Below are 23,303 nucleotides of genomic sequence, written 5' to 3'. Positions count from 1 at the left end.
ATGATCGCCATCTACTTTTTGGTAGCACGCACTGACAGGACTAGCTAGGACTATGAGGCGTCGGGAAAGGAAGCAAAACTAAGGACATGAACAGCGGTAGCATTGCCTTGTTGGTAGCTTCGGGCAGCTACATGCATTTTGTTCCTCCAACGCTAGCTGCCACTGGCGGGCATCGTCGAAGAAAAGAAAACATGCATGCCATACATCTCAATTTCTATGCATCTTTTTCAACTTTTTGCATAGGACCACACCCTCTCTCCGTGAAGAACCCGCGTTCAGAGGACATGTACAATGCATAACCTCAGGATGATGTCCCATATGTTATATAGGATCGGATGTCTGAAAAAATATGTTTGAATAAAGAAGTGGGATCTTATGCAGGAGCCAGATTTTTGAAGAGAAAATGTATGGTCCGGTGTAAAAAAAAATAAAGTGAAAAGTAGAGATGCATGTGTATTAAAGTCTTTATTTTTTATTTTTTGATGAAGCACCGTAATGATAGCTTGCATTAGAGAGAAAAAATCAATATAGATGCCCCAAGCTATTTTTTTATCATGAGGCATCTTTATCCATATGCCATTATTGTACATGTCTTGATGAAGAGTCTTTGACACCATTTAAGGCAGCCCTTCCTGACACGAGCCTACATGGCATGTCGGCATCAGCTTTACTGGGCCATGCCGTAAGAGGCTTCAACAGTCTGTTGCTAATCCATCAGGCCGAAATTTGCAGAAAAAAGGGGAAGACCCAAAACATATCATGAGATGTTGTGACATTTGTCTGGAAAGAATCGGTAAAGCGATGTAAATGGACCAAGAATTTTCGTTAATTTGAAATGGGCTGCCATTTTACTGAACATGTCCAAAAAATTGTAAGCCTCGAACAATCGTGTGGAATTTGCTGAAACCTTCTACCCGAGGAAGTTTGGTAAATGTTTGAAAGTTCCACCAAAATGGCTTTGAACACATGGTATTTTTGCTTAACCGAGGAAGTAATTAAGTTCAGAGATTAATCCACACTGCAAAACAAAGGCTGCTACCACAAAAGCAACAAAACCTTGCAAAACCTCGTAATGAGACATGATGATATACATCCATTTCTGAAACCTTGACAGGGTGATATACATTCTCTTCTACAATCTTAATAACGACAAACATAAGTCCTGAAAGCTCAACCAAAAGATTGTATCTATGTGCCTTTGAAGCTCTGACCAAGTGACCAGTAACCACCATTGCCAATCTAAGTCAGTCAGCCTCTGCTCCAGTGTCGTCCCAGTATACCGCAAGCACCCACCCCAAGAGGCTTGATACCATCTGATGATTCTGAACACATGTTCACGATCCAACTACAGCAGCACAGGTGATCACTACTGTGTTTCTCTTTGTGATGGAACTGGTGGAGTCTAGGATGAGAAAATGTCAATACCCCAAACGATCATTCAATGAAGTGCGCCCATCACCAGTTTGACCTGCAGATAATTGAACAGTACTGTCAAGGGATAAATTTACACATTTGGTGATTGTATGCTTTACTGATAAATTATTCTTACCTTGAGGTGGCACCCATGTTTCATGAACTGGACCAGCTTCAAGAAAATCTGGTCTTGCAGGACCCAGTACACGTTTTTGTTTTGACTTTTTTCCTTTTCTCTTGCTAGCCTGCGGTTCATTCTCGTTCTCAATGTCTTCTGCAGGTTGTAAACCGCGTGTGTGCTTCAGCAGAAGGGCCACAGCATCAGCTGCTGATGCTTCGGATTCAACCGAAGACGATTCTGCTTCAACGCCAGCTGACTGATCGGCAGACTTTCTCTTCCGTAAGATAAGCCCAGGAGCAGCCCCTTCAATATCCTTTTCATTGGCTGAATTAGAAAGAATAGTTTTCCGGTCTTTGTAGTCCACAAAATCATCAGGCTCCTCAGCATTCGTGTTTCCTTCTTTTATACAATTTTCTTCAGGTTCTACGATTCTCTTGTCGCCAAGCCACTGAGGTTTTGGCATGGTGAATGCAGGTTTGCTGGCATCTTCTTGGTTTTGGGGGACATCTGTTTCTACCTCAGCAGGTTTATCCACTTCTATTTTGGTAGAACAAGAATCCTTCAAGTTCTCCTCTGTTGAGGTTTTGTCTTGGGAAATTTTGTCTTGTTTTTTGGATTCTGGTCCAGGATTATCATTAGATGCTTGAGGGTTTGCTTCTCTTGGCTTTAAATCCCTCTTGCGAGCTGCTTCTCCCATAGGATCAGCTACCTTTAGTAGGTAAACTACTTTGTCCAGCTCAACTTGAAGATCAGAAAGCTCCTTTTGAATTTTGGCAATATTATCGTGTACTGTCGAGCAGTTCAAATCAATTAGAAAAATAGAAGATAGTGAAATACTCAAAACAGACAGAAAAGCAGGCAATATGTGTGTATGAATACATAATTTCAAGCTCTGTGCATCCATCTACAAAGATTGAGCTTGATCATCAAGACTTAAACAAAGCTACTGGCACTTTTTAGAGCCTAACCAACATAGGTAAGTGTGCTGCACATCAGTTCACACAATCATATGCATATATTCAGGAGGAAACTGTTGTGTATCATAAACACCTTTCGGTGTCATGTTCTTCACTAACTTCTTTGCCAAGGAACGATGGGCTTCTGACAGTTCACATATTTGTAATAAGTAAGAGGGGGAAATATTCAAAGTTTTCCACCAAATGCAAACTAGCTAACAGTACCGCTGGAAACTACCGATATCCATAGCTGATAGCTTAGCTCAGCGCACGAGCTAAAAGTGTTGCTTTTCTTAAGGGGATATAAGTTTTGCTGAATACTCATGTAATCATGTTTTGGACCAAATCACAGTAATCAAACTTGCAGAAAAAAATTAGACACTGAGACAACTCAATTATTTTTTATTCCAGTCTGGCTTAACATCTCCACTCTATTAGCCTAAACTCTAAAATGATCACATAGCTGATACATATAATTTCAGTTGTTGCTAACGAGAAAATGCAAATATACTCTGAAATTCTTCGTTTCCAGGTCTTAACCAGATCCCTTAACAATGCTTCCAAAGAAATGAGTCATTTCACTTATTGAAAATTGGAAGTTAATAGCTGAGAGCATCGCTGTCATATACGGAGTACTAGTTAGCAAGTCAACTAGTCAAGTTTCAAGCAAAGGGCAGGCTATTAAAACATTCAAACCAGCAGTCTAGCTAGTACACAATAAACTACATGGTTCAGAGTGTACTATCATACCTAATTGAGATGACAATCCACTCATGTAAGCATCAAGGTCATCCCCAAGATCTGCACTATCTCTCTGAGCCAGCTTAATCTTCTCTTCTTCAAGCAACTTCTTTTTACCTTCAATATCATTGTTGATGAAATCCTTTTTATCAAGAAGACTATCAGCGGTCTCAACTGATTGCTGCCCACTAGATTGAGGATTAGATGATTTCTTCTTTGTCCGGTCAAAAAATTCATCGTCGTCACTAGAAAAAAAAAGATCAAAATCAGTGAATCAGCACATGAGAACAAGTATGCAAAGCTCTAAACTCCAGCCACGGTAAGGAACAATATATGATAATAGGCCTCTACTTGCAGATGGCCACTAGTAGAAACTGAAGTAGTCCATTCTTTTTTACCAGTCAAAAGGAGCTTTGAATTTTTCTATCAGCCTATTTGACAAGATGTTGTACAGAATCAACGAGAAACTGAATTATATACTCCCTCCGTCCCAAAATAAGTGACTCAAAAATGATTCAACTTTACACTAACTTTAGTACAAAGTTGAGTCATTTTTAAGTCACTTATTTTGGGGCGGAGGGAGTACGCTCCAAGGAGAAAACTCACATGTACATTGTGAATTTTCAAGGTAAGCAAAAGTGGCACAAGGTACAAGTTCCCAATTACATATGCCCTAGTGCAGTGGTGCCAATCATTCCCTAAAGGTCCATAAATTTCAAATGGGCTTAGACTTCTAGATTTAAATTTTCAATTACATACATTTTTGTCGGTTGGAGAAGCAGACAAGGGAGAAAAGATTATTTAGCCAGCTCTAACATCCTCCTCTGTTCTTAACTATAGTACTATATGTTAAGATATGATACATGATACGAATGTAGCAGTCATAATTCAATTCTATCAGAAGTGCAAACCTAATAACATCTTCTTCTTCCTCGAGATTTGCTTTATGACTACCACGTTTTGGTTTTCCAGCACGTGCACCAAGACTTTCTTGTATACTGTCATTTAATGTTTCTTCGAGATTTTCTAGCTCCTCCATGATCTGGAAAAAAGATTTGGTATTTGTCTTCTAATAAGAAATGAAACCGTGATGGCATATGAAGAAATGTGAATAAAACTTGTTATGCACTAACCTGAGATATCCTTTGCTCATTTCGTGCAATCTGTGTTTGCTGACCTTGGGTTAACCCACCTTGAGAAATGTCCTTAACTCGTATTGCATCGATCTCTTTCTTCATGTTGGCAACCTGAGACAAGCAGAGATGTAAATCATATCAGAGAACATAGAGCAAATTTTCCTTAAGAACCAAAATTCACAGGTTCAAGCATACTACCATACTACTCAAAAGGACTGTCCTTAAAGAAAACATCTCAACCTAGCTGTTCACCCAGAACATAGAACCAATGCAAGGAACTTGGTAGCTCAGGGAGAGGGACTCTACAAGGACTCACGTTTGCGGGCTCAAGCCCCTAGAGAACTCTCTTTGAAACATGAATATGAGATTCTACCCAGGCCCATTTATAATCATCAGGGACACACAACCTCTTGATACAGAAATTTTCAATGAAGATTTATCGATTACAAACTAAACAAGGTTGCATGTTGATTTGTTAAGACTACTATGACGTGCTCACAGAGACCTAGAAAGACATACATCTAGAACACGGTGCACCATTTCGTCGATAGGTAATACTAATGTAATCTTTTTCAAAATGATGATTTGAAAAGGCAAAAGCAACCCAAAGAGTTTCAGGTTAATGACCCTAACCTAAAAACTGGGGATATGACTACCCCATCGATCCAACAGATAGCTTCAATCTGCTGGATCAAATGATACAGTGAATAATACTGACAAGGCGGGTCCATGACGCCAACCTAAAAACTGGGGACAGGACTACGAAATGGTATATGTTTCCCTGTCGGTCCAACAGATAGCTCCAATCTGCTGGATTAAATGATGCAGCAGATAAAGACTGGCATGGCCTAAAGGGGGTTAAAATAGACAATCCACCCTACTCATGCAAGCACCACCGCAGTCTCATCCATCCCCACATACAAACTGCTGCTCCTCTCCCATCTGCATTCAACAGCATCACCACTTACATCTGTACGATCCGCTAGATATTCCGCACCATGCTGCCCGCAGCGCCTCGACGTTCCAGGCCACCCTTCTCCCCACCAGTCAAGTTCTTCCCTTCGCCGCCGCTAGAGGCCAAACACCTTGCCATCATACAACCTCCAGATTCTAGAATCTAATTCACAGACCAGGATTGCCACAGCCTCACCCAAGATCAGTGATGTCATTGGCCACTACCCTACCTCAGACTGCAAGTAGGAGCAGGCCATCCCGCAGAGACTACAGTAGAGAAATGAAAATACGTGAGATTTGCGGACTGTCCCACTAGGCCTGCATCTAGCCCACATAACCCACTAAATCCTTCCTCAAAAAAAAGTATTTCTCCTCATGCGGTCATACCAGGACGCTAGGTTTACCGTGAGGAGCCGCTGGAGCACCGGCGGCTCTACCATGGCCGCCACTACTTCCTCCATCCACTCGGTCATCTCCCACTCCCCCTCTCCTCTACCATCCGTTTACAAGCCCGAGTTGCCCCACATATCCTCTTCTTTGCGGCATCAACGGGGACATTCAAGACCTCTTCGGTGAGGGAGAAAACCCAATTTGAAATTCCTCACAAGGGTAAAAAGAAGCCGAGATAAGAAAATGGCAGACGAGTGTGTCTCTCGGTATCACTTCACACTGCCTGAGCAGTGCAACGGTACCATGTTGGAAGAGAGAAGCAGTGGTGACCGACTACACCCGACACCAGCGTGCCTCATATGAGCCCACATGCTCGGCAGCAAAGCCATCCTCGCCATGACCATCGCAGCACAGATTGAGTCCCCAGACATTAAGTGCCAGCAGGGCACGATGCCCCCAACTCAGGAAGTAGATATGATGTGGGGTGATGTGGGGTTATGCGGGTTTGTGACCACCGCGTACTCGCTGTCGCTGATAGGCGGATTACCACGGCAGCCCGGATAACAGATGTGGGATCAAGCGGGTTTTTTGCGGCAGCCCACGGTCAGTCCCACTTGCAGGCTGAACCCTACCTCTCATTCAAGGAACTACTGAAACTTCTTTTTCGAGACGGAGGCATAAGCTCTTCCTCATCCATCAATTAAGGAATTTAGGGAGTTATGTTACACAAAAGACTAAATAATTACAACGGTTATTACTCTCCCGGTAAAATTTGCCCCAGACACTTAGCGCCCGCACCAAAGCTTTGGCTCATCCTTTATGGCATCCAAAAGGACGGTTGCAGGAGCAGACTTGTGTTGGAAAACCCATGTGTTTCTCTCATTCCAAATGGTCCAAGAAACAAGCATAGTGAGGGATGCCTTGACACTACGATTCGCAATATGCGCGCCCGACATGCTAGTCCGCCACTCCTTCATGGACCTGTCCTTGGTGAACTACTGAAACTTGGAAATACGTCGAGTGGGTGAATTCCTATGGTAGCGACTATGACACCACCATTGCTAAAAAGAAGGCAAGCCTATCCCATTTCGTTAGAGCGGAATTTACATTCTTTAGCATTTGCCATAAATTGACTCGACCATAAAAATTTTGTGATGTACTTAACTATATATTTCCTTCTTTCTGGCATACAATGTACTGCAACCCGCCAATCCGGACCAAAGCATCAGGTTATAGGTAAGTAGGTCGCACAAAGGACAAAAAAACATCTCCCATGATGAGTGTTCACACTTCAGAACTGTAGCAAACTGGCAATGCAGAATGTAAGCACCGTTTTACTGAGGAAATGATATTGTGCAGTTCAAAAATAGACAGCAGCTCCAAATGCCCCATGAATGGAAATCAACACCAGAATTACCGGCTACAAGAATTATCCAAAAGAATTTTAAACCTAAATTTTTGCCAGCGTCGCAAATCAGCCAAACTACAATTGGATGGGCAAGGCACAGCAAACAGCCACTATGTAGTATCTGAACCAGACATAGCTGCATACGAATCACTATAAGTAATGATGATTTTTCAAATGCAACCACATTCAATGTTTCATACTGTAGGTGCACATAGAAAATGCAATGATGAGTACTCCCTCTGTACCTAAATAATTGTAGTTGGGGAGAACTAGCCTAGTTCTCCCCAACTACAATTATTTAGGTACAGAGGGAGTATGATAATGTCGTTTCTTCAGTAAAAAAGCTGCTTACCTTTTCCATTCGTTTTATTAATTTGCTGCGTGTCTTTTCCTGTCTGTCCGTAAGCTGACCTTTGTAGGTTTGCCACGTGATCTCATCTGCCTCATCCTAAGATATGAAAACATGTTCAGTAAAAAAACAAGGGCCATCATAACCAATTAGAAAAGAAAAAATCTCTAAACATATAAAATTATGCAACTGAAACTTGGGAACAGCTGGTTTCTCACAAAAAAAATGGAAAAGCTCCATCCAGGTAATAACTAATGTAAGATTCTCAATATCCGCAACCAAATGCTTGTAAAAATAAATAACTAACCTCCCCGTCTTCTTCGGGTGCATCCTCAGACATACCCCATGAGATCCCATCTGCTAAAGCTGCTTGAGTTTTCGCTCGTAAAAGGGAAGCTTCACGATCAAGCAGATTTTGCCGAATCTTAGCATCACGGAGTTTCTGCATATCTTTTTCCTGTTACATAAGACAAACAAGTAAATACAAGACTCCCATAACTGAATATGAAGAGGTTGACTCTGTTCAATGATGTATATCCCATTTGTGTTTTCCATTTCAACAAAAGCACAAATCTCTACTCCTAGAAAAGACCCAGTTGGTGATGATGATGTGTCTGCCATCCATCATTTCTGACAATTTGATCTGCATCTAACATCTAACAGATGTGAAGTAAGCTGTAATTGCGAAAAGAGTCGCCACTCTGCTCCACATTTGTACAAAACTCCTTAGTCTCTCCCGAGCCTTTTGTCCCAAGCAAGTCGGGGTAGGCTAGAGATAAGAGGCATAAAATTTGGGTGAAACCTACATATTTTTAGTGATATATTCCAAAAGCAGGGTGATAGGAGCTGGCCTCCTACCAGGGCGAGGGCGTAGGTTATATGGGTGATTGGAGGGTTAGCGAGGTGGAGAACGCGGGCGACGGCGCTGTGATCGTGTGAGGAGATCGGCCACCGTCGGCGGCTAGGGTTTTGGGGTCTCCCGGCAGAAGCCGAGCAAATAGGTTTGCTACTTCTTAATTCCAAATTAGGTGATTACATGAGTATTTATAATCTCATAGTTGCTAATAAAAATAAGATAACTGGGCTAAGCCCCTAACTGCTATTGGGCCTACTGCCCTTGGCCCGTCGGCTACAAAACCTGGCCGATCATAACATCTCTCCCCGCCTACGCAAACAGCTCGTCCTCGAGCTGGAAGCTGGAAGTCTAGAAAATGCTGGCGAAACTCCTCGAGCTGCTCCCAAGTGGCATCCTCCTATGGGAAGGCCGGCCCACTGAATCAAAAGGCGTCAAACTCCGCGGCTGAGCTGGGTCTTCAAGACCTTCTCCAGGCCTGGAAGGAGACGGCCGTTGGCCACTGGTGGAAGAGCCGGCAAAGTCGCCGGTGGATCACCGCGGAACTGCTTCAACAGCCCCACATGGAAGACATCATGGATGCGGGCACCCGGGGGCAACGGCAGCCGGTAGGCGACGTGGCCGATGCGCTCCAAGACCTGAAACGGCCCGGCATAGCACGGCCCGAGCTTGCGCCTAGCCCGCGGGTCAAGCGACTGCGTGGTGCGGGGGAGGAGCCACAACCACACCCAATCGCCCACCACAAACTCTGCATCGCGATGATGGGCGTCGTAGTACTTCTTTGAGAGTTGTTGCGCCTGGAGGAGGCGCTGACGCACCTCCGCAAGGATCTCATCCCTGCTGCGGAGAAGCGCACCGGCCGCCTCGGTCTTCGCCGCTCCCTCCTGGAACGGCAGAATGGGCGGTGGGGGACGGCCATAGACGACCTCGAACGGAGTGGCACGCAAGGCGGAGTGGTGGGAGGTGTTGTAGCGGTACTCCGCCCAAGCGAGCCAGTCCACCCATGCATGCGGGCGCTCACCTGTGACACAGCGCAAGTACATAGCAATCACCTTGTTAACCACCTCCGACTGGCCGTCGGTCTGAGGATGGAATGTTGTGCTTAAGCCCAACTTGACGCCCGCCATCTTGAAGAGATCACGCCAGACATGGCCAGTAAACACTGGGTGGCGGTCGCTGACGATCGACGAAGGAAAGCCGTGGAGACGGACTATTCCGTCGAAGAAGGCTCGCGCGACCGTGGTGGCGGTGTAGGGGTGACCGAGCGCGATGAAGTGCGCGTACTTGGAGAAGCGGTCGACCACCGTGAGAATGACGGACTTGCTGCCCACCTTGGGAAGACCCTCGATGAAATCCATGGAGATATCAGCCCATACCTGCGAGGGAGCCTCAAGGGGTTGCAGCAGTTCGGCCGCACCATTTCAGTCTTGTTGCGTTGACAAATTACGCAAGACCAAACCCAATCCTGCACCAACACGCGGTCGCCGGGGATGAAGAAGTCGGTGCGAAGGCAATGCAGCGTCTTCTGCACCCCTTCATGACCGGCCGAGTGGGCGAGGACCAGACTCTGGTGACGAAGGTCGTCGTGGTTCGGCACAAATAGGCGTCGCCCGTGGAGAAGCAAGCCGCCCTCCAGGCGCCACGGCTCAAGCAGCGCCCCCTCCTGGAGCTGCTGTTGTAGCAGTTGTGCGTCCGCCGAAGTCGTTGTGGCACGGCGCATCTCGTCAATGAAGGAGAAGGACGGCCCGGAGCAGATGCAGAGAGCCGCTCCCTCCGAATCACCGGTAAGGACCGCCTGATCGGAGTCGCGGCGAGACAGCGCATCTGCCACGGCGTTGAGCTGGCCCTAGCGATACTCGACGGTGAAGTCAAACCCAAAGAGCTTGTTGATCCGCTGATGCTGCGGAACGGTAGAGAGCCGCTGGTCCAGCAAGAACTTGAAGCTGTAGTGATCCGTGCGGATAAGAAACGACCGCCCCTACAAATATAGACGACAGTGACGCATCGCATGTACCAGCCCGATGAGCTCCCGCTCATAAGCGGCGAGCTTGTGATGGTGTGCAGCAAAAGGACGACTGAAGAAAGCGAGGGGGCCTGCCCCCTGATGGAGGACGGCGCCGAACCCCAGCCGGAGGCGTCGCAGTCCACGGTGAAGAGCTGGTCAAAATCTGGCCCAATGGTGAGCGCGTGTTTGAGCGCCTAGAAAGCTTCAGCCGCTTCGGTGTCCCATGCGAAAGCGTCGCGTGCTAGACCTTTCAGCCTGAGCATTGATAGTTGTGGATGACACTAGGAGAGTTGGGACAATTTTCGTTGGTTTATTTCTCACACAATGCCATGCCAACCTGAGGGGTTGGGGATACATATTTATAGGCTGCTAGCCAGCCAAGCATATGCTAAGATGCTAGTCTAAGATGCTATCCTAACTGCCAGTCCTTGATGGTCAAGGATTCTATCCTAACAGCCACAAGGACCATGTGCTGCAGCCCCACAAGGGACTATGTGCTGCAGCCCCACAAAGACCATAGTACATAGACTTATCCACCATTCTCCCCCTAAGTCTTGTACGTCGTCTTGTGGGAGAGTCGAATCATCCCAATCCTGGAGCAGAGTTCGAGGAACTTGATCCTCCCAAGAGGCTTGGTGAGCAGGTCTGCGAACTGGTCCGTGGTGTTGATGTAGCTCGCCTCGATGCTCCCTTCTTCCAAACAGCTGCGGATGAAGTGATACCTCAGTCGGATGTGCTTGCTCCGTTCGTGGAAAACGGGGTTCTTTGCCAGGGCCAGGGCGGACTTGCTGTCCACCAGGAGCTGCACCGTTCTGGTATCTCGGACGAGGAGATCACCAAGCAATCGAGCGAGCCAGAGCGCCTGAGTGCAGGCGGTGGAGGCCGCTCGGCCTCATAGCTGGACAGGGCCACCACCTGTTGCTTGACCGATTGCCAGCTCACGAGACACTTGCCGAGGAAGAAGAGGATCCCTCTCGTGCTCTTGCTGGTGTCGATGTCGCCGGCGTGGTCGCTGTCGCTGTACCCGACGAAGTGTGCCGCCCCCGGACACCTAGGGTAGTGGAGGCCGTGGTCGAGTGTCCCTGCCACGTAGCGGACGATCCTCTTCACTGCCTGCTGGTGCTCCGACGTCGGTCGCTCCATGAACCGACTAACATAGCCCACGGAGAATGCCAAGTCCGGCCGTGTGTGGGCGAGGTAGCGAAGGCTCCCCACAAGGCGTCGGTACTGTGTAGCGTCCACTTCCTCCGTCGTGCTGTCGCGGCTCAGTTTCAGCCTCTCCTCCATCGGAGTGAGGGCTGGGTGGCAGTCGGTGAGCCCAGCTAGCTCAACGATGCGCTTGGCGTAGGCGGACTGTCGAAGCGCGATCCCGGAGTGATCCTGGTGCACCTCGATCCCTAGATAGAAGGAGAGGAGCCCCAGATCACTCATCTGGAAGGTGGCCTTCATGTCTTCCTTGAACGCCGCCACCTCTGCATCTTTGATACCGGTGATCACCAAGTCGTCAACATAGACGCCCACCAGCAGGGCATTTCCTCCACTGCCCCGTCGGTAGACGGCCGCCTCATGCGGGCTTTGCTCGAAGCCCATCTTCTTTAGCGTGGAGTCCAGCTTGGCGTTCCACGCCCTAGGTGCCTGCCGTAGGCCGTAGAGAGCCTTACGCAGGCGGAGTACCTTGCCCTCCTGGCCGGGGATCGCAAATCCCGATGGCTGATGCACATAGACTTCCTCCTTCAAGTCGCCGTTGAGGAATGCCGACTTGACATCCATGTGATGGACACGCCAGCCCTCCTGGGCAGCTAGCGCAAGGAGAAGTCGCACGGACTCCATCCGTGCCACGGGAGCGAAAGCGTCGTCGAAGTCGACTCCTTCCTGCTGCAAGAAGCCTCGGGCCACCAAGCGAGCCTTGTGCTTGATGATGGCGCCGGCTCCATCCCTCTTCGGCTTGAACACCCACTTAAGGGTGATTGCGCGGTGATCACGAGGGAGGTCAGCGAGCTCCCAGGTGCGGTTCTCCTCGACCGCATCCATCTCCACCTGCATCGCGGCGCGCCATGCCGTGTCTCTCTCGGCCTCTGCAAAGGACCGAGGTTCGCCGTCCTCACACGCGAGTTGTAGCTGCGCCTCCAGGTCGCGTGGCACCAGTCCCGGCACCGGCTGGTCGCCGAGTAGATTATCCATCGTACGATACCACAGCGGTCTGCCGCTATGATACGCGTCGATGCGCTCCTCGTCGTGAGTGAGCGGGGAAGCGAACTTCATCGGGTTGTGCTCTGCGTGAGCTGGTGATGATGAAGACGAGCCCGGAGTGGTGACTGCCGGGGCTGGAGTATGCGGCGTCGCCGGTTGTGGTGCCGTCGGCGTAGCAGGCACCGGAGTCGATGTAGTTTTGGGGGCTGCGGTAGACGTGCTCGGCGAAGAGGAGCTGCTTGCTCCCCCAGCTTCCTTGAAGTGGACTTACTCGAAAGTCGTCATACGTCGGCGTCGAGCCGTCGTCTACCTCCTTGTCCCATTTCCACCCTCGCCCTTCGTTGAACACGACGTCTCGCGCCGTGCACACACGCTGTGTCTCTGGGTCAAGGATGCGGTAGGCCTTTGAGCCCTCCGCATAGCAGATGAAGACTCCCGAAGTACTCCTGTCGTCGAGCTTGCCGATGTGGCCGAGCTCTTTGGCGAACGCAAGGCAGCCAAAGACCCGCAAGTGGGAGACCGTCGGCTTCCGCCCATGCCAGGCCTCGTACGGCGTCCTACCGTCGAGTGCCTTAGTAGGCGAGCGGTTGAGGATGTAGACGGCCGTTAGCACCGCCTCTCCCCAGAAAACAGCCGGCATCCCTCTCTGCTTGAGGAGAGCCCGAGCCATCCCACAACCGTCTGGTTGCGCCGCTCGACGACGCCGTTTTGCTGCGGGTTGTACGGCGCGGAGTAGTGGCGTTGGATGCCCTCATCAGCGTAGTACGATGCGAATTCAGCCACCGTGAATTCGTTGCCGTTGTCAGTGCGCAACACGCGCATTTTGCGGCCGCTCTCCGCCTCCACAGCAACATGCGCGCGCCTGATGGCGTCCGCCGCCTCTCCCTTACTGCCGAGGACCATCACCCACATGTAGCGAGAGAGGTCGTCGACGAGCAGCAGGAAGTAGCGTCGACCTCCTGGTGTGGCTGGCGTCACCGGGCCGCACAGATCTCCATGCATGAGCTCCAGCCTCTCCTTGGCCCGAAAACTCGCCTGCTGGGGAAAGGGGAGTCGTCTCTGCTTCGTCAGCACACAGATGCCGCAGAACTGCTCCACATGGTCGAGGCATGGCAGGCCTCGCACCATCTCCTTGGCACTTAGACGCTTCAGGGCCTCAAAATGAAGGTGCCCAAAGCACTCATGCCATTGCCACGCCTCGTCGTCCCGACGGACAGCGAGACAGACCGGTTGTGCCACCTGCACATCAAGGACGTAGAGTCGATTTTCACCTCTGGGTACCTTGGCGAGAAGGCGACGCTGGCGATCCCAGATGCGTAGGACCCCATGCTCAATCAGCACGCGTGAGCCGTTCTCATCCAGCTGTCCCAAGTTGATGATGGAGTTCCTTAGCACGGGGATGTAGTAGACACCGGTGAGCAGTCGGTGCTCTCCCGTCTTGGTGGTGAAGATGACGGAGCCGACGCCCTTAATTTCCACAGTTGAGGCATCCCCAAACTTGACGAAGCCTCGCGCGTCGGAGTCGAGCTCGGCGAAGAATTCCCTTCGACAGGTCATGTGGTGGGTGGCGCCGGTATCGAGGCACCACCCCGCAGTCTTGTCCTTCCCGGAGCCATCGCCGAGAAGAGCGTGTGCTTTTGGCTCGTCGACGTGGAGGAGAGCCTTTGTGACTGGTGTCGCTGAAGGTAGCTCGATGCTTGCATGCGCCATGAACAGAGCCGTCTCCTCCTCCGCCTGTGCGACGTGAGCCTGGCCTTGTCGTGGTTGTCGACACTCATTGGCCCAATGGCCAAGCCGGCCACAGTTGTGGCAGCTGTTGTCCTATGCCGGCTTGGGCTTGCCAGCGACGCCGTCCTTGGCGCCTCCGCGGGCGTCACCTTCGGCACGTCCTTGTGCCTTGCCGCCCCTTCGCGCCTTGCGCTGCTTGCCGCGCTTGCGGCCGCCCGTCGTGGAAGAAGGCTCCCCCTTCTTCTTGTCACCAAGGTTGGCATCCCACTGCTCCCGAGTTAGGAGCAGCTTCCCGCCGGTGGTGATGGGCCCCGAGGGAGGCTGTGGCTCGTCGGTGTCAACGACCTTGAGGCGACCTATCGCCTCCTCGATCGTCATCGTGGAGAGGTCCAGCAAAGACTCGAGCGAGCGAGCCATCTGCTTGTACTTCTCGGGAATGCACCGGAAAAGCTTCTCGACAACTCTCTCCTCGGTGTAGGTGGCATCGCCGAACTTCACCATCTTCTACAGCAGAGTGTTGAGACGGAGAGCAAAGTCATCAACGTCCTCACCTGGCTTGAAAGCCAGGCTCTCCCACTCCTTACGAAGTGCCTGCAGTGTGGACTTGCGAGCACGGTCGCTGCCGATGCGTGCCACGGCGATGGCGTCCCAAGCCTCCTTGGCAGTCCGCTTGTTGGAAAGCGAGAACTGCATCTCGGGCGGGACTGCAGCGATGAGGGCGTCCAGCGCCCGTCGATCTTCTTGGTGGTCGATGTTGCTGTCCTGGACTGCCTCCCACAGGCGCCGCACCTGGAGCCTGATCTTCATGATCGCGGCCCACTCGACGTAGTTGGTTTTAGTGAGGGTAGGCCACCCAACACTGGGACCAACATCCCTGACCACAGTCCGGACCTCGTAGAGGCCGCGGTCCTGGTCGTTGCAGCCGTCGTCGCCGTGCGCACCTCCACCTGGAGCGCGGGCGTGCTCGTTGCCCACTGCGCCGTCCGCTCTTGCGCCACTTTGGCGCGGTCTGCGTCGGCGCCGTCGTCCGCAGGCACGGAGCCGTTGGAGCTGCCGGAGCTGCCGCGGAGTGCCTTGGCATCCGTCGTAGCCTCACGTGCTGCCTCCGCTGCTGCTGCTTCTACCTCCGCCCTGGCTGCTTCTACCTCTGCTCTGGCTGCTGCCAGCTCCGCTGCAGCCAGCCTCGACACCCTTGCTGCCGCAGCAGCTGCTGCTACAGCTGCTCGCTCACGCTCCTCTGCCACGGCGCGCTCGGCCTCCTGCCGGCGTCGTATGCTCGAGGTAGCCGTGTGCTGAGAGCGACCTGCAGACATGGCTCGCTGCAGGGGGCTGTTGTGTGAAGAGGAGGTTGTTGCTGACGTGCTGCTGCTCGACAGTCCGGAGGGAGGGAGGTAACTAGGGGCAGTCGGAGCAGCTGCTGCTACCGGCTTAGGCTGCTCAGCTCCCGGTGAGAGAGGTGAGCAGGAAATGCTCAGGGTACAAGATAACGAGGCTCTAATACCACTTGTTAGACCTTTCAGCCTGAGCATTGATAGTTGTGGATGACAATAGGAGAGTTGGGACAATTTTCATTGGTTTATTTCTCACACAATACCATGCCAACCTGAGGGGTTGGGGATACATATTTATAGGCTGCTAGCCAGCCAAGCATATGCTAAGATGCTATCCTAACTGCCAGTCCTTGATGGTCAAGGATTCTATCCTAACAGCCACAAGGACCATGTGTTGCAGCCCCACAAGGGACTATGTGCTGCAGCCCCACAAAGACCATAGTACATAGACTTATCCATCATCGCGTCGCAGCAACCGCGTAAGTGGGGCCGTAATGAGGCCAAACTCGCGAACAAATTTGCGGTAGTAGCCGGCTAGCCCCAGGAACCCGCGGAGAGCCCGCGGGGATTGCGGTGTCGGCCAGGTGGCAACGGCGTCGACCTTGTTGGCGTCCATGGCCACACCCTCCGCCGAGATGACATGGTCGAGGTAAGCAACGGATGCAGTGCCAAACGAGCACTTGGAGCGCTTGAGGTATAAATGGTGCGCCCGGAGCTCGTTAAGGACAATGGCAATGTGTTGCACATGCTCCGCCCATGACGAGCTATATAGGAGGATGTCGTCGAAGAAAACGAGCACGAACCGCCGTAAGGGCGGAGGACGTCGGTCATCAATGACTGAAACGTCGTCGGGGCGTTGGCAAGGCCGAAAGGCATCACCAAGAACTCGAAGTGGCCATGGTGGGTACGAAACATTGTCTTCGCAATATCGTCCGGGTGCATCCGCACCTGATGATAACCGGAACGGAGGTCGAGCTTGGTGAAGAAGCATGCCCCGTGTAGCTCGTCCAGGAGTTCCTCAACAACCAGAATAGGAAATTTATCCTTGGAGGTCTTGATGTTGAGAGCCCGATAATCAATGCAGAAACGCCACGTGCCATCGGCCTTCCGTACAAGAAGCATTGGTGCCGAAAATGGAGAGGTGGTCAGCCGCCGGCAAGCATCTCCGCGCGCTGGCGCTCGAGTTCGTCCTTCTGCAGCTGGGGGTAGCGGTACGGACGAGCGGACACTGGAGGTGTCCCCGACAGCAGGTGAATGTGATGGTCATAGGCGCGGGCTGGGGGAGCCCCTGGGGAGGCTCAAACAGGTCACCGTGTTGCTCCAAGAGGCGGTCCAGCAGGGGCTGGGCCGAGTCGGCGGAGGTGGCCATCAGCTGTTGCTGGGGACTTGCGGCAGTACCGCCCCGCACGCCCTCCCAACGGACGCGGCGGCCCTGGCGCCAAAAGACCATGGTCATCGCGTCGAAATTCCAAAGTACAGGACCCAAAGTACGCAGGAAATCCACGCCAAGGATGACATCAAACAGCCCAGGGTGAGGCCGACGCCCGTGATGGAGAAGTGCTCGTCACCGATCGCAAGAGGAACCTCGCGAGCAATGCCCTGGCAGTGGAGTCGTTCCCCATTGGCCACAGTAATCCGGAGGTGTTCCCAGCCTATAGGATGGAAAACGAGACGGCGATGGTGGATCCCGAGAAGAAATTATGGGTGGAGCCGGTATCCAGTAACGCCAGGAGGCACTCGCCCTTGATCGAGATGGGCAGCAGCATGGTCTTCTTTGTCCGGATCCCTGCGAGCGCGTGAAGCGAGACCGCGAAGGCGTTAGCCTGAGCGGCCTCCGCTGCGTCCTCCCCGCCTGGCTGGACTGCTACTGCGCCGGGTAGTGCGGTGGCAAGGTCATCCTCGACATAGTCGGACGCCTCGAAGTAGAAGAGTCGGGGGCACACGTGGCTGGGAACGTAGGGCTCGTCACAGTTGTAGCAGAGGCCCTGGCGATGGCGCTCGAGTTGCTCGACCGGCGTGAGCCGACGGAATGGGGGCGCCGGGGCCACGACCGTGGGTGCTGCTGCAGCCAGGGGCCAGGTCGGCGCTGGAGGTGGCGGCCGGGACACCTGGCGAGGGGCCCGCAATGGAGCGGCCTGCTGCATGGCCGTCGCGCGATGCTCGAAGCCACGCGTGTAGTACATGGCCGTCTAAAGGTCTTGTGGCCCGCGCATCTCGACGTCCACGCAGATGTGGTCGGGCAGCCCTCCCACGAACAGTTCAGCTCGCTAGCGACCCGAGACGCCGGGGGCGTGGCACGCCAGAGCTAGGAAACGGTCGGCGAGGTCCTGCACCATCGTGAGGAACGGCAGGCAGCCCAGCTCGGCCAAACGGTTGCCCCGAACCGCAGGCCCGAAGCGCACCAGGCAGAGGTCGCGAAACCGCTCCCACGGTGGCATGCCACCCTCGTCCTGTTTGAGGGCGTAGTACCAGGTCTGAGCCGCACCCCGCAAGTGTAGGAGGTGATCCAGGTGCGGTCGGACACGAGAGTGCGTGCTCCCGGAAAAACTGCTCGCATTGGTTGAGCCAGATGAGGGGGTCAATGGTGTCGTCGTAGGTAGCGAACTCGAGCTTGGAGAAGCGCGGCGGCTGTGTAGAGGAAAAAGTGGACGAAAGCACGCCCTCGGTGCCGAACAGCGAGCCCGAGGTTGCCGAGAAGGCGGGCATCAGGGGCCCGCCATGGAAGAGGGGCAAGTCGATGCCACCGTAGGGCACGGCAGCGCCGGAGGGCCCGCCGGAGTACTGGGGAGGCAATCCAGGCGACGGAAGGTGCAGCTGGACCAGGGCCGTCGTGTAGACCGGACAGCCATGACGGCAACGGAGACGGCGATGGGGGAAATCGGATCTGGTGCATTGGAACCCCCGGGCCGGGGTCATCGCGGCTCCCTGGGAGGACGAGGCGGCTGAGACGGGTGACGGCGACCATTGGCCGCGGTGACGGCGAAACTACCTGGCGGCGACGGGGCATAGAGGGCCGCAAGAAAAGTGTGGATGCCCGCGATCGCGTGGCCAAGCTCCTGAAGCGTCGTCGTCATCTCCTCGGTCGTGAAGGCATAGGGCGCGGCGGCGGGTGGCGGGGTGGTGGCGATCAATCCCGCGAGGGCCGGCGGTGTGGTGATGACGGGTGGCGACAGGGAGGAGGTGGGCTGAGGAGCGGACATGATCGAGCCTGAGACACTTGATACCATATTGATAGGAGTTGGCCTCCTACTAGGGCGAGGGTGTAGGTTATATGGGTGATCAGAGGGTTGGCGAAGTGGAGAACGCGGGCGACGGCGCTCCGACGCCGTGATCGCGTGAGGAGATCGGCCGCCGTCGGCGGCTAGGGTTTTGGGGTCTCCCGGGAGAAGCCAAGCAAATAGGTTTGCTACTTCTTAATTCCAAAATAGGTGATTACATGAGTATTTATAATCTCATAGCTGCTAATAAAAATAAGATAACTGAGCTAAGCCCCTAACTGTTATTGGGCCTACTGCCCTTGGCCCGCCGGCTATAAACCTGGCCGGTCATAACACAGGGTGATCTTTTTTCAAGTTTGTGAACATGTATTAGTCTATTTTGAATCTGTTTCAACACGGACACTTTGCTAGTTGGGAACAATAAACTGTATGTTGCATCATCACTTTAACTTTGATTAGGATGTGTACGAAGCAGCAAGCTAGTAAATACTTCAGAAATCAATATGGCATGGTGACAGATGAGCCAACTGAAGGAGTTTCAGAATCTTACTGGAGGCATCAGCTCAGATGGTCCTTGGAAAATGTACAGACGTGATGACCTGGCAAATAGAAAGAGTGAGAAAAGTTCAGTCCAAATTTACTGAGTGATAAGAGCACAAATGAGTACAATAGTACACAACAACAACAAAGCCTTTAGTCCCAAACAAGTTGGGGTAGACTAGAGGTGAAACCCATAAGATCTCGCGACCAACTCATGGTTCTGGCACATGGATAGCAAGCTTCCATGCACCCTGTCCATGGCTAGTTCTTTGGTGATACTCCAATCCTTCAGATCTCTCTTTACGGATTCTTCCCATGTCAAGTTCGGTCTACCCCGGCCTCTTTTGACATTATAAGCACGCTTTAGCCGTCCGCTATGCACTGGGGCTTCTGGAGTAATGCCATTTTATTCATTTCTTCAATTGCTTGTTTGATATTCCGTTCTCAGTTTCAGGGCATTTGTATAATCGAGTCATATCTTTCCTTAGAATATGCATGAGCTTCACATATCTTTCCATTCAACTTTCCATCAGATCTAGTATGTATAATCAAGTCAATTATAAGTAACCATTTACTACGAAAAAATAGAAGTTAAGTTTTCTTTTGAAGCCATGAACTCATTGCCACTGTTCTACAACAGTTTGCCAGTGTTACTGTTTCACAACAGTTGCCAATGACACACATGATTATTAATTTATGAAGGAAAAGGCTAGTCCATAATAAGCAGGTTATGAGATGAACAGATTTAGAGGCTAGAAAGCTAAAAATTCTATCAGATGAAAGAATACAATTTGCAAATAATTGAGCACCAGAAAGCAATTTGTTGCAATCTCTGCTAGAAATGATGGATAACATCGTCTGGCTGACAAACTTACTGCCCAAATCGAATTACATCTCCAACATGAATCGGTGTGTACATCTTCTTCTTGATCTGTTAATTAAATTACGACATCTGATCAGAACAATATCCTTGCCTTCATATCAGAACGGTAGCTATGCTATTGTGAACCAACAAGCATGGCAAGATCGAAAAGCTAATACAAGGTTCCTTTTGTGGGGGAAAAGGATGTTACAGGAATATAGCCCAAAAGCAAATTAGCTCAGAAAGGGAGCATCCTATTAAGCATGAAAAGAACAATGGATACACAGACAACTCTTTTGTTATTTCTAATATCAGAAAAAGACACATCTTTTCCCCAGTTTCTAGTGTGACTCAGCAAGCCAAAGGTAGATGGATGTACAAAACTATAACAGAATAAGAATGCCATCAACACAAATTGCAGTGCTTTTTAAAACAAAATAGCATGAACAATGACGTATTCTGCGTCATATTGATGCTTTTCTCCTTAAGAAAGTGTGTGTCCAAGAAAAAATGGACAATGAGGTGCATACATGAGAAGAGGACACATAGTTGCACAGTATCAACATTTTCAAACAAACATATTAGAAGTCCTGGATGAATTGGAAATATTCAGTTCTGCTCTGAAGTAAGACAAAAGGGAAGAGACTGTGCCTGAGTTTTGTTGATGGAAGAACCATGTGTGCTTCCAAGATCGTAAAGGAAAACCTGCCCATCGTTTCTAAACTGCAGAACTAAAACAACGCAAAAGGTAATGAGTGTGACGCATAAGACTGACCAAGAAAATAATATATATTATCATTATATATGTAGTGCTGAATTCTTGGATCCTATAATTACCATGTCTGGTTCATGAACAATAAATAATTATCGCATGTCCAGAAAACTTGCACTCAGAGATTATTAAAAATGTAATGAAAGATGATAAAACAAAGTGAACAATTACTCATAAGAGAACACTTTATGTAATGATACATATAATACATGGCATACTTATGCAAGAAAATCAACTGCAGAACTTCAATACAGTTAACCACGTGCATATACTTTGTGATCTCTGCCAAAATAAGATAGACAGTGCACTACACATAGAAGTCCTTAGACAAATTAGTGGAAGAATGCCTCCGGTTCCACTAATGGTCAATGTCTTGATTCAACCCTATTTCACCAGCAGGTTGTCCGTATAATTTTAATAATTGATAAACAGCTTTTCTAAATCAAATACTACCCTCTGAAGAAAAGGATTATTTACAACAAAGTTTCACCGTTCCCTGAATATCATCCCCATATGTTCATGAATATCTTAGCACCATGAATAGAACTTATGCTCACTGACATCCAAAATGTTCAGAATATCAGCGATGAACCATCTACCAGTTTCCACCCAGCTGTCCGAAAAATCGGTAACAAGGTGACTAAGTATATTGCTTCAAAAAAGAAACTACTGTTTGAAACTGCAACCATCCTGACATCTAATTAATGTAATGAATCTGACTGACAGATTGGGTAGGGGGGTTACGGGCGACCTTCCTCAATGTGAAAAAGTATTAGTAATTGCTTCCTTCGAACTGAAAAGGTCTAATAAAAACTAGCTCTGCACTAGTAACTAAATTAAATAGCTAGCTGGAGTTCGAGTTTTGGTTCTATTTATGGCATAGTTGACAAGAGCATCCGATTCGAAAAATACTTGACAAGAGCATGGCAAAAATGAATGTACCTGCGTGAAAACGGGAAATGGTGGGATGCTCCAGCATGAAATCGCATAGATCAATTCGGCCAAACATGTAAGCTCCTTTCTTAGACCTGCGACATGCAATGCCAGTCATCTCACCAACCATATCTAGGAAAACAAGTAGTCCAGGTAATTATGTACCAGACAACGTCACGAACTTTGAATGTGAAGGACTCAAAAGCCACATATAGTACAATGCATCGGATTGAAACATGAAATGTGTAGTTATGCAATTACTCATTTCACGCAACTATAAATCATGAGTGATTTTAGAGATAAAAATAAGTCCTAATCAACTGTTTGCACTAGGAAGCACGCATTGCCCTTCGCCACTCCTATCGTACATGAGCTAGAAACCCCAGAGGCATTCAGAGTAAGCAGCCCCACAGCACGACAGAAACGCAAGGCTGCTGGTGCAGAGACAGCAACTCACACGTCAAGCTTTTCGACGATGAGGCCTTCCTTGAGCACCTCGAGGAAGAAGGGGTGTTCCGGGCCGGCGCTCCAGTCGGGGATGGCGTATGGTGCGCGCGGCCGCGGCTGCTGCCGCTGCTCTGGCGGCGCCGCCTCGGCCATCTCGGTGTCCCCCCCGGGGTCCCCTGCCGACGAGTCGCTGACACTAGGGCTGGGATTAGCGGTCCCGTCGGCCGACGATTCAGGCTCCGACGCTGCCTCCGCCTCCGGCTGCGGCGAGGGCCTTGGTGGCGGTGGAGGCGGCATAGAGAAGGAGGGGCTCGGTTTAGCGCTCCCGTCCGCCTCGGCCATCGAGACGTCAGGCCTCGGCGCGTCCTCCGCCTCCGGCTGCGACGAGGGGGCAGGCGGCAAGGGTTTGGGGGGCGGCGGAGGTGGCATGGAGGAGGAGGGGTTAGGGTTTCGGGGAGGGGGCGGAGGCATGGTAGGGTTCATGGCTGTGACCGGAGGGTGCGGGAGCGGGGGAAGTGGAGACGAGGGGAGGGGAAGGGGACGACGGCGAGGAGGAGGTGGGGATGAACAGCGGAGCGGAGCTGGGTCGGTGATCCGGCCAGACGGACGGGGAAGAAGGGGGGCATCAATCGTCGCCGTTGGCGAGAGATGGTGCTCCGCAGGTGAAACTCTCAGCCACGCGCAATCTTGGCCGTTCGTTTTTCGTTCGGCGGGCAGGATTGGCTAGTGGAAGAATGTCAAAATTTGAAACATCCTAGTGGAAGAATGTCACCAATTTGAAGCATCCCAACGCCGTCGGCCCACCGCTCATTGTCCCCCTCCCTTTCCCTGTTCTCCTTTCCTCTTCCTTGAGTTGGCGGATTGTGCCCGGCTTTTCTGTCGTTAGAGAGGAATGGGAGAGGAGGCGGTGATCCCTGTGTAGATCTCTATTATTAAAGAGGGGATCTGTCATCGTG

At 51.0% G+C, this 23,303-nt stretch overlaps 1 protein-coding gene across 1 annotated transcript; it reads right to left on the bottom strand.

Moving 5' to 3' along the window:
- Positions 1-1,036: 1,036 nt before the first annotated feature.
- Positions 1,037-23,046, bottom strand: LOC123407563 (kanadaptin). Its single transcript, XM_045100725.1, has 12 exons — positions 22,358-23,046; positions 21,910-21,995; positions 20,847-20,926; positions 20,209-20,264; positions 19,344-19,392; positions 7,776-7,925; positions 7,472-7,567; positions 4,365-4,478; positions 4,143-4,273; positions 3,241-3,476; positions 1,550-2,323; positions 1,037-1,468 (listed from the first exon to the last, which is right to left on the bottom strand). The coding sequence occupies exons 1-12, from the start codon at positions 22,828-22,830 to the stop codon at positions 1,419-1,421; spliced, it is 2,295 nt and encodes a 764-aa protein (XP_044956660.1). The 5' UTR covers positions 22,831-23,046; the 3' UTR covers positions 1,037-1,418.
- Positions 23,047-23,303: the final 257 nt, after the last annotated feature.

Source organism: Hordeum vulgare, chromosome 7H (genome assembly GCF_904849725.1).
Source record: "Hordeum vulgare subsp. vulgare chromosome 7H, MorexV3_pseudomolecules_assembly, whole genome shotgun sequence".
Classification (NCBI taxonomy): Eukaryota; Viridiplantae; Streptophyta; class Magnoliopsida; order Poales; family Poaceae; genus Hordeum; species Hordeum vulgare.
Note: the sequence above shows the minus strand (reverse complement) of the source record. Positions and strands in the feature narration are given on the sequence as shown.